The following is an 18,317-nucleotide window of genomic DNA, read 5'->3' on the forward strand; positions in this document are numbered from 1 at the left end:
TAACGAGCTAACGGTGTTGCTGTTTTGCAGGAGCTCAGTCTTAGGCGAGTAGAGAAGGAGATTGAACCCACATAAGAGACGACCCAGCTAGTTAACCTTTGTTGAAATATATGTTTATTTCCAATTTAATGTCAAAACATATTTTCATATTTTTCATATGAATATTTTCTAATTGGAGCTCATTTACATTACATGATGAAAACGTTTGGGGTGTTGACAAAATCTGGGCTGCTAGTTTCTAATCACGGGCTGAAGTTGGGCTTGCAAAAGGATGGCTCGGATAAGGATGGGCTGACACATATGGGCTCGCAGTTGGTTCGGGATTAGGGCTTCTGGAGTTTGTTGGTATAAAAGAATGTTGCAACTCATTTGGAAAATAGAGATTGACTACGTTTTCTGTCTCACAACTCTGGTTCACCTCTTCATCTTCCCAATCTTTCTGTTAAAGAGAGTTTTTAGGGTTCTTTGTTTGATTCATGAGATTTCAGTAGTATAGTAATCTGTATCATTCTTTTGGTTTATTCTTTGCATCATCTTGGTGTAAAGATCTTTTGTTTTCCTTGATAACATTATGTGGGTAATAAACAGAACTGGTTTGGGTAGATTTTGTGTGAGTACCATAAAATTTGACAACCTTCAGTGTTAACCAGTGTTTCATCAGTAACATACATCTTTCTTCTTTAAGCTCCATTATTTACCCAAATCTTAGCTTCAGTGCCCATTTTATAATCCAGATTAGGTCTCAATACAAGGTTCTTAAAGTAGTTAGACCTGGTTACTTGATAATGATAGAATGTGGTGTGTGGCGGCGTTGATGTTGGTTGACGGCAGTGCTGGTTGCAGGTTAGAAAAAGACAACGCTTGGTGGTGGTCGGAGCACAGGGGTGATGCGGTACAGTTTTTAGGTTTTGAGGGTCAGAAAAGGTTAAACAAAGTTGATGTTGGTCAAGTATGTAATACTTCATATTTGGAGAGGAAGGGTTACCAGAGAGAAAAAGCAATGGAAGGTAAAGAAGAAGATGTGAATCAGAAAAGAGAGGCAGAATTTAATGTTTTTTGTTATAATGTTTTTCAAGTAGAGGCGCATGCATTTTTCAAGTACTGACGCATGCCATTCCAATGCGTCTGGCCCATTTGCAACATTTGAAAATGCCACGTTTTCATTTTCTATTGGGTGCTTCAATAAGGACGCATCAAGTGCTTGAGGGGTCTGTCCAAATCCGCATTAAGTGGCCGTTTTTGAAAGTCATCATGGTCAATGGCTATTTTCGTAATTTTCCCAAAATATAACTACCATGAAAAACACATATAAACTTCTAAAGCAAGTAAAACAGACTTCAACAAAACATAAAAACTCTGTGAAGCATGTAAATGCTTTCGACCATATATACCCATGAAAACATTATACAAAGTGGGATAAGAAATCCAATCTCTAACCTGTGAATATGTTAGGCAATGATCGACCTTTTGAAAATCAACCGATTGTTGAAAAAGAAACAAACCGAGTAATTAGTTCAAAATTTTTATGTGGTTAAGAAATGCGAGAATTAAAAAAAAAGTCGACAATAATTAATGGTGTTCAAGTTTAGATGAAAACCAATTTTAATTCTTTTAGACTATATGGTTTGTGGATTGGCTTAGAAATTATCAGGTATTAAACCATCACAGACTATTTACTTAAGTACCTTAAGGGGAAATCATGTAAATGACCAAGCCAATTCACGAAAATAAACATCTGAGGCGTCTAGACTTGGACACTACACACGGAAACCTATGGTATTGTAGCGTCTAAGCTTAGACGATACACTTTTAAACCAAAGAGCCAATTGAATTGCAACACATGTCATGAAAATTGGAGATAGCATCTAAAGTTGAGGAAGAGTCTAAGCCTAGACTTTTTCTTTTTATCTTTTCCACCACAATTTTCAAACGAACATAATTTTTCACATGATAATATATATATTTTTAAAAACTACACCAAATTAAAGATAATAAAATTCTCTTTAATTTGGTGTAAACTTTTTTTTTAAATTATTGTCATATGAAAAATTATGTTGTTTAAAAACCGTGGTGGAAAAAAAGTGTTCAGGCTTCGACGCTACGGTACCATGGGTTTCCGTGTATAGCGTCTAAGCCTAGATGTTAAAAATGTTCATTTTCACAGATTTCCCCCATTTCATAACGGAATAATGGATTTTAATAATCTCATCTATTAATTGTTGGCTGGTGACGGTCCTAACTTCAAAAATAACCAGTGATGGTCCCACCTTTTCACATATTGTAAATCAATGGACCTTTACTAACATAATCTTAATTTCTTTTTGTTCCTTTTTCCTTTTCTGTTAGCAAGGTCCACTGGTTTACAATATGTGAAAAGATGGGACCGTCACTGGTTATTTTTGAAGTTGAGACCGTTGCCGGCTAATAACTAATAGTTTGGATTATTAAAAGGGTTATTGGATTTTATCACTCCTAACTATTGGGTATTGGCCGCTACTACTCCTAAATATCATTTTGACTTCCACCACTCCTAAATGTTATTTTATTTAAAAAGAAACTTTTTTTGATTATTTGAAAAATAATCGTTTTCTTACGTTTTAAACTAAAGCGAGTCATTTTAATTTTGAAATGGATTTTTTTGTTCATAGCGGCTTGATGTGGGTATGCGAATTCGGTTTGTATAAACAATGATACACAAAAAAGTTAAATGAAACTTTAAAGCCAGCCAACTTAACTAACATTTTATTTCTTTTTACGTCTTATTACTTTTAATAGATAAAAGTTGTTAATTATATTAAAAAACATTTTAATATAATAATAATACTAATAAAAATAGAAATAGAAAGATGAGAGAACTAAAATACGAATTAAATAAAAAAATATAAAAGCAACTGTTTTTTTTTCAAAAAAAAAAGTTTTGAAACTTTTTTATTGTATAAAAATATCTATTTTATTAATTTTAATGACGTTTTATAGAAACATAATAAAATACTAGTAAGAGAAAGTGTATTCAAATTATAGAAACACAATAGTTTTCAAAAACAATATTTGAATTGTTTAGAGGGGTGAAATTTAACAACTTTTAAATTATATTTTTAGAAAGGGGGGTATGACTAGTAAAAAAGAGGGTGCATTTAGCCAACCCCTATTAAAATCCATTATTCCTTTTACGGTAATCTACAATTTTTTATCTGACTAGTGACTACCGTTATAGTTTTAGTGTATAGAAACTAGAGAGAGATCAGATAACTAACCATCTCATCGTTTCTTTTTGTCTCCACTGTTTTGGGGGTAAATGCCAACTGCATCGCTAATTATACACTATCGCACCATGATATTCACAAATTTATACGTCGGTGTTAGTACGCCGGTGCATCATCCTTCTTCTAACCGTTACGGCGGCATCGCCGGTGGTACGCGTCCTTCTCCACCGCTTACTATAAGATGTTGCAGCAGCTCCGATTCAAATTCCGGCCGAGGTTTTGGACCGGCCGAGGTATAACTTACTTAACGCCAATTTTGCAATCGATTTCGCTTAATTCTGTGTGATTAATTATTGATTTATTGAGGATTTTGAATTTTTGATTACTTGAAACGTCTACATATCAAGCAAGGCCTCAATTGCAAAGGATGGGGGTAAAAGTGCAGCGTCACGCCGGAGGTAGTTTGTGAACTTGTGATTTGTTTATATAATATTTCAATTATAATTACAATTAGGTTTTATGTTTCTGGTTCTGATTTTGATGCTATTTGGAGATGTAAGCTTGAAGAGGTAGTAGTGTGTTGTTTTTCGTGAAGATTTTAAGTTTGCGTATCCTTTCGGGTACATTAGGTTTTGATATTTGACTGTTAATGTGGTTGATGATTGATTGTTAAATATTACAGGAAATCAGTACCACAGCAACCTGGTTCTATACCTAATCGTAAGTGAATTCGTCGTGTATAACGTTTATGTTTTATTTTATGTTCTTTAAAATGAACTCGAAATGCTGGCCATTGTATAAGTTGGTTTTGGAAAAGAATTGTCTCGTTTTCTAGTGATTAAACTAGGGTGAAACGCTTTTAATATGACATGATTTTGTTTTGTTTGGTTAGAGTATGTTTATTAAGTCTAATAAGTAATATGTTTCTACTTTTAATGCATTGCTGTCAACTCTTAATATTTTCCTTCAGAGGCACCTGCAACAAATTATGGAATGGACGGAACATCCAAAAGCTTTACATCCGATCTTGAGTTTGAGGAAAAGCTTCAGGCAGTCAAAAGGTATTTCTTACATTCTACCAACCATGGTTAAGCATGCTTCAAGTTTTAGAGTTTTTTTTTTTTTCTTAAAAAAGTTTTTTGCGTAAATATTTGGTTTCACCATACCTTTTAATGTTTAGTTAGAGTTTACCTGAATGCAGAACATGCCCATTTTTGCATAATGCACTCATTTCATGTAAAATCACCTCTAAAGATAAAGGTGTAACAGATATTGAATGATTGTGAGTTAGTACAATCATAGTTATTAAAGACGCTAGGCGCATAGGCCTCGCCTGGGGCCTAGGCGCAAAAAAAGCGAGGGCCTGAGAAAAATAAAGCGCATAATGAAAATATTTTAAAAATATATTATGTATTAGAAAAAAATACTATTCTTCAAATAAAATAAACAAAGTCTATTATGTAACACTTTATATCATCTAATTAGTACCAAAATATTAGTGTATTAGTGTAGAAAAGTAGTTTTCCTTGAATAAAAGTAGAAATCTGGCTAGAATCTTGTCGGAATTTAAAGAATTTGGTCGGAAACTCTCCGGAATCTAGGAATCTCGCCGGAATGTGCGCATGAAGCATCACCTGGAGAATTAAAGCGCAATTTCCTGGACTTAAAGCGCAACTGCCTCGCCTGGCCTGAAAAATGGGCCTAGGCGCAAGAGGCGATGGCTTTTAACAACTATGAGTACAATTAGTATTCTACAATAAAACTTTGAGCGCTATCATTTCTCTTCACGGAGATTTATTTTGTTTCTACTTAGGTCGGCATTGAACCAGAAAAAAGCCGAAGAGAAGAATATGTACGGAACAATTGACTATGATGCTCCAGTTGCATCAGAGCCTAACAAAATTGGACTCGGTACTCAGGTGATGACTTGTAGGATAATTTGTATTTTCTATATCATGAATAGAGTTACATTTAGCATATTCAGTGGATGACATTCTAACATGCACTAACATAGATTGGAGTAGGAGTTGCTGTTGTTGTTTTCGGGTTGGTGTTTGCTCTTGGAGATTTTAGCCCTTCTGGAAGGTATAGTTTTATCAGATATTCATTGTTAAGTAAATTAGTTTTCCGTGCACACCAATTTTTGTTACCTTTATTATATTTCTAACTACTTTCTATACGTAATTCATATTAATTTGTATATACACTTATGCTTTACAGTGTCAATTCGAATAAAGATGCCGTCATAGAAAAGAATACATTGTCACCAGAAGAGAAAGAAACACTTCAGGTAAGATTCATGACGAGTAAGCACTTTATTTTATCAACGATCAAGTTATCGGTTTATTTAAAGTAAGGTTATTTCCTAGCAAACAATCAACATTGCTTCATATTATGAGATATCCTATTGTCTGAACATGTTTTTCATTTGTTATAGACACAGCTGCAACAATATGAAGCAACACTTAGCACCTCCCCAGATGATCTTGTTGCTCGTGAGGTGAGTCAAACTTTACTATACATTATATATCTACTATTTCGTATACAAACGTATACGCCCATACGTATATAGATAAATACACATATATGTATAGTGGAAAGTTCAAATGAGAAGAAATTTTTTGTAAGAAGAAAAAAGAAGAAGTTTTAACCAATAAGAATGCTTTATTTTACTTCATTTAATATAAGTATTTAATGTTACTATAAGGGTACATTTGTAAATCTACATAGGTCTTTAATTTGTAGTATTCCTCTTTAATAACTAACTAAATTAAGTTTTTTTGTAACTTATCTTCAAAATATATATTTTTTCAAAAAAATAAAATAATTTAAAGTGTAGGATAAATCATCAGTTATGTAGGTTAAATTACGAGTTGTGTAGGATAAATTTCAACGTGTAGGATGAATTTCGAAATATGTAAGATAACTTTTGATATGTGTAGGCAAAAAAAAGTTAGTGTGGAGGATACTAGTCTTTATGACTAATTAATTAGTCAAAAATGATAATAAATGAGATAAGTGAAAAAACTATTTAATGTTTTACAAAATTACCCTTTGTTTTTTTTCTTCTTAATTAAATTTCTTCTCAAATGAACCTTCCCCTGTATGTATATGATTCTACATACGTATCATCCAAGTGGATTTGCAGGGAGCAGCTGTAACCTTAACAGAATTAGGAGACTATACCCGGGCAGTGTCCATGCTTGAAGATTTGACCAAGGTTGGTTTTTTTGAAATTATGTACAAAATATAGGATAATCTTCACTAGATTCATGTACCATTGAATATGTGTGAATTTACAATTTTAGTTGTCAGATAAAACCTAGTGATCCCGAGGTTTTCCGTTTACTTGGAGAAGTAAAGCTTGAGTTGAAGGACTATGAAGGTAGTATTGCTGCCTATAGGACTTCCGCAAAGGTCAGTAACCCCCCCCCCCCCCCCCCCACACACACACACACCCCCCAAAAATGAAAATGTTTGTTGAGTATGTAAGGGTTTATATAGTGCAGGATTCTTCTGAGCCAATAAAAAGAGTAAAAATGCCATTTTCGTCTCTAAGGTTTGGCCAGTTTTGCGACTTTCGCCCAAAGGTCTGTTTTTCCGCATCTGGTGTTAGCTCCATCCATTTTTCTCCGTTAAGTCAAGTCAGGGATATTCCCGTCTTTTTTACTAACTTAAAGGGCAATTCGATCTTTTTCACTTTATGCAAAAATACCGAATACCCCGAAAAAGATCGAGTTGCCCTTTAAGTTAGCAAAAAAGACGGAAATATCCCTGACTTAACAGAGAAAAGTGGATGGAGTTTACAAGCCGGATGAAAATGGCAAAATCTCAAACCTTTGGACGAAACTCGCAAAGCTGGCCAAGCCTCAGGGACGAAAATGGCATTTTACTCATAAAAACATAGGATTTACTTATCACATGAACTACTGAAGTCAAAGCATAGGATTCAGTAACATTGAAAGCAAGGTTCATAATACTGTCAAACAGTTCTTGTCTTTTTCATAACAGATTTCAAATAAAATGGATTTTCAAGTTCTGCGTGGTCTCACAAATGCGTTGCTTGCTGCGAAGAAACCTGATGAGGTATGTCACGTGGATACTACTTTTGAATACAGTTTATAATCTAGTTTTTGGCTTGATTATGTTCCAAGATAATAAAATTTATATAAATATTCTTGTATTTACTGCTGATACAGGCTGTTAAGATCCTTCTGGCAACTCGTGACGGTTTGGAAAGAGAGAAATTAAATCAAGAGAACATTGGAGGTGGTAATCGTCAAATAGATACAGAATCTCAATTGGACCCTATTCAAGTGAGTTGTTACTTTACAAAATAACAGTTCCATTATACATAACTTGCAAAATATATAATTTCATATATCTGTGGTTACATTTTGAATACACAAACTTAAAACGAAATATAGCTTAAAATTTAATAATGATAAAAAAAGGAGTAATTTCATATACTTATACCCCCTCAAAACTTGGTGTAATATCATATTCACCAAACAAAAAATCGTAATATCAAATATATCCATTTTCAAATGTATGACATCTTGCATTAGGATATGATAGTATGGAATGTAAGGAAGAAGAGAAGGGTATAATGGTCATATTATAATTTGTATTCAATAAAGGGTGAAAATTAATTTAAGTATTTTAAATGGATATGTATGATGAAAAAATATCTCATGCACAATTAAATTATTTATTATTCATCATAATGCATTTTCTTAGGTTGAATTGCTTCTTGGAAAAGCATACTCAGACTGGGACCATGTCAGTGATGCCGTGTCTGTTTATGACCGACTCATCTCTAGCCACCCGAATGATTTCCGGGGTTACTTAGCAAAGGTTAACAACATTCCCATTTTTTGTTTTTAATGTTTTCTTAATCTTTGATGCCTTTAATATTTTGAGTAAATTACAAAAATCGTCCTTTATGTATGTCACTTATTGCAAACTGTGTCCTTTGTCTTCAATAATTACAGAAAACGTACTCGATGTTTGCAAACCCTTGCAAGTTATGTCCTTTAGCCCTAACTCAGTTAATTTTTGTGGTTAAATCTGACCAAATGGACCCCACATGAGGGTATTTTTATGGTTAAATCTGAACAAATGGACCTCACATGAGAGTAAAATGACCAAAATACCCTCATGTGGGGTCCATTTGGTCAGATTTAACCACAAAAAATTAACTGAGTTAGGGCTAAAGGACATAACTTGCAAGGCTTTGCAAACATCGAGTACGTTTTCTGTAATTATTAAAGACAAAGGACACAGTTTGCAATATGTGACATACATAAAGGACGATTTTTGTAATTTACTCTAATATTTTTTAAATAGTTTCTTATACAATATTTTTCTTCTATTTCGTTTATATAACAAAGGTTACACCTCTACAGGGAATTATCTTAAAAGCAAATGGGAAAATTGGAGATGCAGAGAGGATGTTTATACAAGTTAGTATTAATCTACTATATTAACCTCCAAACATTATTATAATATACCTGGTGTATACTTTATAGTTTATAACTTATCTACCATCAGTCTCAAGCAAATTATTATTTACAGGCTCGGTTCTTCTCTCCAGAGGGAGCCAAGGCGGTTGTAGATCGTTACTCTAGACAATAACCGTGACTTAAGGTCATGGTTGTGGGAGGGCACATTGTAATTAGTACAACTGTTATGAAAGTTTTGATCTAGGGTTTGTAATTGTCAAGAGTCACATCAAAGTTGCCATATGTGCCTCATATGAAGCATAAGGGCTTCAACTTCAACACGAAGCACCTGGTTATATATCGGGTTACCATGATCAATTTTTTTCTTGTCATTTTATGACGGGTCATCTTAAAGTACTAGATTGAATGAAGTTGATGTATGATACATGCGGTATTTGCTTTTTCTTTGCAAATGATTAATGTAGTGCATGACTTGCAAACTAACAAGTATAAATTGACGAAATAAGCTTACACATGTACTTCTTAAAAGAGCCAAGCACGATCTTACACACTACATAATGAGTTAGCTTAGTTTAAAACTTTTAACTCGAACGGAGCTGGGATTGAGGGTTGGAATCTTTAACAAACAGAGCTCGAGTATCATTAAGCTTCGGGTCAGCTCGACCGGTTACACTCCTGTCTATGAAAGACAGAGAGCCACATCCCATTAAAAATTTAGATGAATCTGAATAATGATCATTGCACAAACAAAACCTCATATCAGTAACATCCATTAGACTTCAAGTTTGATTGTCTTGATCGGGAGGGAATACAACGAGCTTAAAATTCTTTTGAATCAAACGGGCTGAAGCAATGGCTAAACGAGTCCAAGACAACTCCATGACCTCAAGGAATAGCGACAAGTTGTTCACAATACTTCATACTGACACGACGAAGTAGAGGAAACTGGTGGGCCACAGCCTCCCAGTGCACCAAATTCGTCTTCCCAATTTGAAGAACACTTAGCTGAACAAAACCGCCAACAGGTGTCACCCATCGTTCACCCACAAACGCATTGTCCCCAAGTTTAAGAACCTCGAGCCCCAGAAGCTTTCCAAGAATCGACATTTGTCCCCAGTCAAGCATCGTGTCGGATAGTGTAAGTTTCTTTAGCTTCTATGGTGATAGGTGTGGTAGAGGTGATTGTTGGGGTGATGCAAGGAACACCACGCCAAAGTTGAAGGCGAAATTGTTTAACCAACATAGAACCACCCTGACTAGAACCACTGTGCGGTGGTTCTAGGTCTCCATGACCCTTACTCTAGCTACAATCAAATACACCAGTAAAGGGAGTAGGCTATGAGTGGTCAGGAAGCTTCGAGTGTGAAAAGACAATTATAACCCTAAAACTAACTGTCAACTAAACGGTTGACTAACGATGTGGAGCATCGTGTGATAGAATGCCCACCTTAGGGTTTCACCGGGCAAAAAGTGGAAGATCGAATGTCATATTGCAGTATGGACCAAACCACATGGTAGCAAATTACACTTTTATCTTGATTTAATTATATTTGAAAACACATATTGTAACGCTTCGCATTTTGGAACTTTCCTTATTTAGAAAGTTTGTTTGTATTCTATTTTTGGAAACTTGTAATTTCCTTGTGTTTGTATTTCCTTTCCAAACACTGTAATCCGAGGCTTTGACCATAATAAAACTCGATCATTTTATACATCGTGTTATACATACTCGATACATACTCGTTACATGCTTATGATACGTGCAAACATTAATACATACTCGAACGCAAACTCATACTTGATATACTTGCAATCTCAGTTTATACATCCATTTATATAAACATTGTACATATACATCACACTTGCATGCTTAAACTACATAAAACCGACTAATTATACGTGAAAACGGAAACTGAACTCTTCGTGCAACTGGACCCTCCATGCAACTGGGATTTTCCCTTCGCAGGAAAAGACCCAATCGTCCCAAACCCACTCGCACGAAACACTGTTTTAGCCTATAAATACGAACCTTCACCCTCACTTCACACCTTCCACTCACTCCAAAATTCTCTCAACTTCTGACTTTGTGCACGACCAGCAGAGCATTCCAGCAGCTCCTAAGTGAGTTCAAACTCACTTTCCTTTACATTTTCATACTTGTTTCTTCTACTTTTCCTCTACCTTTTTACTTATTTCAAATCTTCAACAATTGGATAATCTCTCGAGAGGATTTCACAGACTTGCTTGGGCAGTCTAAGGTGAAACCTCATCACTTGGAGACCAATGTGAATACCTTCAACTTTTGATTAAAACTTTTAAAACATTTTCAGTTTGGAAACTTGGCCGAATCTAGAACCCACCAAACTCACAAGCTAAGTCCATAGTTGTGGGTTAGTGTTGAGGTTGATTCCAGCCAACAAACAAGTTTGTTCAAACAAAACTGAACCAACTCGTCCCCAAAACAGAGCCACTCACACGAAGGGACAATCCACTCGTGGGACTGGGAAGCTTGTTCACGCGACTGGACCAGTCCATTCGCACGAAGGACTCTGTTGACTCTCGTTTCTACAAAATTCTAAGTGTTGGAGGTTATCTCAGATTCACATTTTCAATATGGACAATCTGTGTTTAACAGAGTGTGAACCGTGGAGGCTTTGGCTTTCAATCTAGTTCCACCGCCCCGCTTGAACATGCAAAGGAACACCCAAATAGTCTTCTAGACTCAGGATAAGTTAACCCTGCCTCACCTCCAACCTTTGCCATGTTGGGAATGACACGCCTGGGTTGTCCTTGTTCAGCTGTTTCGTATTTACTTACTGGATTATTTACTTTATGTTATATTCATGACCAACCGGTTTGTTAAAGATGTTAATACACTTGTGCTTTGGTGAAACTTATAACGAGGTGTTATACCTCCATGCATGACTTCTATGAACTCTCTTACTTAATGTGTCACACCCCAACCGATGGCGGAATCATCGGGGCATGGCACTGAGCGAAACAGATTGTTCAGAAGTTTCCATAACAACTATTTATATAATCCAGTTAAAGATACGTCCCATACTGTATCCCAAATAAACAAACATGTCATTACAGATAATCATCCAAACAAGAAATTCCGTTCCGGCAACTCAGATTCAAATATTATTACAGCAATTGTTTATCTGCTTCTAGACCCCTATTCTGTTGACTTTCTGGCTGTAATGCCAGAGGACAAGATCTACAGACAACTATGCCCCAGACACTTGTTCTTGGCAGACAACCATTTGTTGGGGGCTTCTAGAAACTTATTCTAGCCTCGCTTTCCTAGCAAATAAGCATCCTAAATACCTGTCACATACGTTAAAATAAAGTCAATACATATAATGTAAAGGTGAGCATACAAGTTTGATAATAGCATATAGAGTTTGAATAGTTTACGCATAACCAACACGTACACAGAAGAAAACTGTAACGCCCCAAAACCCGAATGTTTATATCGTCGTATGTTCCTATAGGACATAACATGAGATAAATAACTAGGCTATTGAACCTAGTTAAAAGGGGTAGCTAAGAATAATAAAGGAATGAATCCTTAGGGGGCAAACATGTTAAAAATAGAACTTGAATGGTTAATTAGGGTTAAAAACACAAGCACACACACATTCAGGTGTGTGTGTCGTGTGGATCAGGAAGGAGAAAAGGGGGGAAAACCCCTAATCATCATAAATTTAGCAAATTCAAGCCCTAGATGTGATCTTGAGTCGATGCATGTCTCGATTTTGGATTATCTATGCATTCTTGAACACAAGGTAAGTAGAATTTTGGTGTTTGATGACTTTGAATGTGATGGGTTATGTTGTAAATCGTGAATTGGTATGAAATTGAGTATGAGTAGGTGTTAATGTCATGATATAGAACCAAGATTATACATGGTTTGGGCTAAATTGATGATTAGAGGTGAAACCCATTTGTTTTGGTAAGAATGATAACTTGAATGATCATCCATGTTTAATTAATCATGATTGTTGATGTATTATGATGGATAGGATGGATTCTTACTAGAGGAATTGAAAGAAATATGATGATAATATGTTTGAATGTTTAAGTGGGAATGATATATGTTATTAGTAGGAGGATTTGATGAATTATGTATGAAACTAGGAAGAATGTGCTTTAATTAGTTGTACATTATGCTTAGATAGTAGTACGCACGCCAAGTGTTTGAAGAAATGCCTAGTATAAGTTAGTATGTAAAATTACATGATAACAATGGATGAATAAGGATATATAGTGGAAATTATGTGATTGTTAGTAAACCTACATGAAGAAGACGTGTTAGATTGATTCCATGTGGAGATTTTGTTGATTTCATGCCCGGGTAGAAGGGTGCACTAGTGGCTTGTACTATGTGTTTAAATGATGTGATGCACACCATGTGGTTGTTTGATCCGCTAGTTGTGAACTAGAAGTATATGTGAAGCATATGAGATTCCAAAAAAGAATCATTGTTGGAATAGTATAAGGCTAGCTTAATACGTGTTATAGTGTTAGTTGTGGAGTTATAGAAATACTAGTATAAATGGAATGGATTACGTATATGTGTGTGTACGTAGGTAAGTAATTATATGGTTGTATGTGTGCAAGAATATGATTACAAAATGCATAGGATGTCGTTAGTATGGTCCACTACATCAATATGGACATATGTTCTTGAGTTGGAAATTTGTATGCTTGACTGTTGACTTTCTGAAAAGTCAATGAATATGCGAATGGTATGGTTCGACTTATGAATGCTACTGTAAGGTTTAGGAATAATTATGTGTAATGAGTTAGGCTAATGACGTGTTAGACGTGTGTGTGTTTAATACGATGAAACGATAGATTACATGAGTTTGAAATGACATGAACTTGGTTACATGTATTATGCTTGTTAGAAGTGACAAATGAAAGTTAAATGTGAATTATGCGATCGATATGATCGTTAACATGTACAATTGCGTATGCTAATATGAATGTGATTTCGATGACATGGAAGTATTGGAATCATGTCGAGACGGAATCAAGCACGGAAGGCTAACGGGTCAAGAAGTGGCAAGAAAACGGATATGAGCACGGATGCATAAGGTAAGTGATTTCCGTAATCACTTCTTAGTTTGTTTAAGTAATATAATGTTTTAATTAATTAAAGATGATGTTTGAGATCAAATATGTGATGAAGTCCTTCGTCTGGGAATAAAGTTGACTAAAACGCCCTTGATGGGTATATTGGGCAAACGATCTTAAAAGTAGTTTAGAAACAAGCTAATCGATTAGTGTAATGTTTTGGTCAAGTATGAAAGTGAGGAGTATAGGGTTTTGTATGTCGTAGACCTTTTTATGCACAAATACCCATAACGGGTCAAAAAGGAGCTTTTGGGCGAAAATGGGTAAGAGGATGCAAGGCATACGAGAGTTTTAATCTTTTATGATAGTCGTTAATAAAATGATTAAGTTCATATGAGATTGAGGTCAAATAAACAGATTATGTCGATAAATGCACAAACGGGTCAAATAGTTAGAAAATGATAATATGTCGAATGCACGTAAGTTAAGAATTTCCTTAATCCGGAGGTAGGATTTTAAGTTAATATGATAGAATGTAAATTTACAAGCATGTAGGAAGAAACGGGAGGTTAAACGGGTAAACGGTTCGAAAGTTATGCGCGTTTTAGTGCGTTCAAACGACGAAATCAACACAGCAGGAAAACTGATTTTCTAGAGGCCGTAGCCTACACCCAAGTAGGCCGTCGCCTACGACCCCTGGAAAGTCAGTTTTTGCTGACGGGTTATTTTGCTGCCTACGGAGGTTTTTGGCTACGTGTAAATGCAAGGGCCGTCGCCTACGACCCCTAGGGCCGTCGCCGACGCCCTCCCCATGTCCAAAAAGCTGAAATTTAGTTATTTATGTTAATTATGCATCGTAGGCTTCGGTATATTACCCGTGGTCTATGGCGAGCCTTCCAATCATGATTTCGAGTGTTCCCTTGACGCTTATGAGTTGTAAACCTAAGTCTAAGACCCATGTAAATATTGTATGATTATGTAAAGATGTAGGAAAGGTATGTACGTATGTAGTTGTGTATGTATGTATTGTGACACCTCGTATTTTCGATCTTTCCATTTTTGGCAAGTCTGCTTGTACTTTCTATTTTTGTAAGTTGTACCTTTTTAGTATTTGATTCTATTCCCAAATTGTACTCGAGACTTGAAATCATAATGAAAGTGCATGATTTTATCCATATTTGTGTTTGATTGCTATGTATTGTTGAAACAATTGATAACATGTTAAACTATGTTAAACACGTAAAAACAGTGAAAATACATCTTAATCTCAGCTCTCAAATTCATCATTGCCAAGAGATTACCCTAAACCGTACGAAAATCGGGAATTTATGCGTTAATTCGGTAAAAATATCAAAATTTGGGTTAAAATAATTTTTATATTATTTTATTAATATTTTAAATAAATAAACTAATAATTCAAATTAAATAAATAAATATTAAAAACTGATTTTTTTATGATTATGAGTATTTTGGTTAATTAAACTAACTCCGTTAGTGAAAACCCAGTTAAATCAGCTAACTGGGTTAAGTTTATCAAAGGGCAGCACTAACTGAGTTAGAAAACTCAGTTAGTGACTAACCCAGTTAGTCAGTTAACTGTTTATAAAAAAAATGGGTTTCATACGCGTGGGAACCGGATCGAACTCGTGACCTTTGCCTTAACAAACAACAACTTAACCGCTCGGCCGGGCATGCCACATCCGACATAAATGGAACCCGTATTACATTTAACAGCTAATTGAATGCTCCGAATTTAAATCAAGGAACCGCCCAAGACTGTTCATCATCTTCAACCTTTCGATTGTTTACCGGACCCGACCTTTTGAGATCGTAACTGACATCCTCCATTCCCTTATAAAACCCGATAACTCTCATGAATCTTTCCCTTTCATTATTCGATCATCGAAACCGAAACCGAAACCAACCGCCTTCATCGACCGGATCCTGCTTCGCCGCCGGAACCGACCACCACTCGCCGCCGTCCACCGCCGGTGACCCGTCCGGTACACTTTTCCGACTATATGTCTGATTCCGATTTCTTTTTCCATTATTATCTTGTTAACAGTTTTATTATTATTATTATGTTTAATATTATTATTATTATTATTATTATTATTAGGTTTATCATTATTTGTTAATATTAATATATTATTACTATATTATTATTAAAATAACTCAGATATAACTATTGTTATTATTATCAAACAGAATTATTAGTATACTTTTTAAAATCTGAAATTTTATAAACAGATTTATTTAATTATTAATATTATTTCTAATCAGATTTATTAATATAACTATTATATTTTATTATTAAAACAGATTGTTAACATATTTTTAAAATCTGAATTATTATTTCTGTTTTATTTATAAAATCAGAATTATTATTATTTTCAGAATTTCTATTTTTAAATCAGAATTATTTTATTAACTCAGAATTATTATTTTTATATAAATAATAATCAGAATTATTGTTTTATATATATATTAATCAGAATTATTATTTAATCACTATTAAAATCAGAATTATTATAAAACAGAATTTATATTTTATTATTTAAATCAGAATTATTAATCTATAATATTTATATATATATATATATATCAGAATTATTATTCATTTTTAGTATTAATACTTATAATACTTGGTAAAATCAGTTATATTATTATCTGTATTTATTGTTATTTACTTATTTATAAATAAATTGTCACATATTTTGCTAAAGATAAAAATAAGAGAGATATGATTATTATTTTAGACTTGTTATTTAAATAAATCTCTAAATTCCCAATAATTAACAAATCCTCAAAATTAATAGGATAATTCTCTTGTGCACATCCTCTTGGGAAATCCCCTGATTCTTAATCTTTTCCAAGAAATACGCAACGCAACCTAAGGTGAGTATACATGACCCATTTTCTATTTTATCACATTTTGGGTGCTGTATGCATTTCCTATATCAAAAACACTATGTTAAACATTTTTGCACTGTCAATCCACATTTCATGTGAATCTATTTGACTCATGTTAATCATGTTATGCTAATGTTAAACATTTATGATTGTGTGTTCATTAACTTTGCAAGTCTCCCCTAACATGTATGAGTGTATGCACGTAAGTAAGGTTGTAGGAAAGGTATGTATGTATGCAGATGTGTATGTATGTTTATATGTAAGTACGTAGGTATGTATGAATTGATATGTTAGAATTTTAACGTTACTAATTATGCGTTTGAGGTCGGTACGTAATGCAGGAATGAGTACATCGGATTCTTATGAAATTTAAGCCGAATCCGGAACAAGAGAAGGAGAAGGGTTATTCGAATGGATCAAGTTACATTATCGAACGTTATACAATCTTTAATTATTTGAGATTAATGTTATATGATGTTGTCATCGACTAATGGCTAAGTTGTATGTGATGCCCACAGGTACTATACGGACTTCTTCTGCTGCTAAGGAAGTGAAGCGGACGTAGATCGAGTCAAGAGCAAGGATTGTACGGATAGATCGGTCACATAGTTGAAGTATAATGTCTAGAAATCTAAATTTTAGTATGAATGTTGTGAATTCTTTTATAGAACATTTAACATTTTTAGAATTTGGAACCTTCGTGAAAGTAATGTCGTTAATAAGGAAAGAAATTTTAAAGCTCTTTTTCCGCTGCGTCATTTTTAAGGTTAAACGTGTTAGGGTGTAACAAAAACGAAGCATGTTAATTATCGACATGGACCTATCGATACCAATGACTGCGGGTTGACCGTCCGAGACGGTTCGCAATACATGATTACCACCGTAATCCATGCAAGTAATTGTCCTTAACAACCCCCGTGTGAACGGGTGCTGAGTCCAAACTATAGTACTACGTCGTTAAGGCAGGTAGACAGCATTCCACGTGTAAACACAATCAACAAGCATTCATTAAGTCACGTAATACATGCATATTGGTTAGCGTTCAAATAGTTTGAGTAGTGTGATCGTTTGTGTTTTGATATAAGCAACGTATGTAACACCCAAAAGTGCTAAAAGCAAAAAGGGATCGAGTATACTCACAGTGATTGATTATGGATTGAAGGGAGCGCTGAGAGTAGGGTTAGCCAGAATAGTTCGATAGCACAACAATGAGTAACGTGGAAATGTAAACAAATGTGGATGGATCGAATAGGCTGGTCGATCGAACGGCAGGTTCGATCGAACGGGCTGTTCGATCGGCTGTTATGTCCGTTCGGACAGTCCTGTTCGATCGGCCGGTAGGCTCGATCGGCTGGGCCATTCGAGTGGATTGTTTCTTCCTCTGGTGCGTTTGTGTTTGAGGATTTGAACTTTTGAAGTTTTCGTTGTAGTATATGAGAACACTAAAATGTCCTTACCTTTCAGGTCGATCGATCGAATGGTCCGTTCGATCGGCCGACTTAACCGATCGGCTGGGAACCTTAGAAGTGATTCTCAACAGGATGTCGCTCGATCGAACAGACTGTTCGATCGGCTGGCATTCCCTACTACGAACGAGTTGTAAAATCAATTGAGTGTTGAAGCATACTATCTCATGATCCAAAGAGTAATG

General features: G+C 34.9%; 1 protein-coding gene across 1 annotated transcript; it reads left to right on the forward strand.

The window, feature by feature from the left end:
• Nucleotides 1–3,204: 3,204 nt before the first annotated feature.
• On the forward strand, nucleotides 3,205–9,151 carry LOC110886367. The gene is made up of 15 exons (XM_022134154.2): nucleotides 3,205–3,496; nucleotides 3,615–3,661; nucleotides 3,886–3,923; nucleotides 4,174–4,264; nucleotides 5,017–5,122; nucleotides 5,218–5,288; nucleotides 5,424–5,493; nucleotides 5,641–5,703; nucleotides 6,352–6,423; nucleotides 6,519–6,620; nucleotides 7,215–7,289; nucleotides 7,403–7,519; nucleotides 7,944–8,060; nucleotides 8,612–8,668; nucleotides 8,781–9,151. Exons 1-15 carry the CDS (start codon nucleotides 3,296–3,298, stop codon nucleotides 8,838–8,840), a joined length of 1,287 nt encoding a protein of 428 aa, XP_021989846.1. The 5' UTR covers nucleotides 3,205–3,295; the 3' UTR covers nucleotides 8,841–9,151.
• The last annotated feature ends 9,166 nt before the right edge of the window (nucleotides 9,152–18,317 follow it).

Source organism: Helianthus annuus, chromosome 10 (assembly GCF_002127325.2).
Source record: "Helianthus annuus cultivar XRQ/B chromosome 10, HanXRQr2.0-SUNRISE, whole genome shotgun sequence".
NCBI lineage: Eukaryota > Viridiplantae > Streptophyta > Magnoliopsida > Asterales > Asteraceae > Helianthus > Helianthus annuus.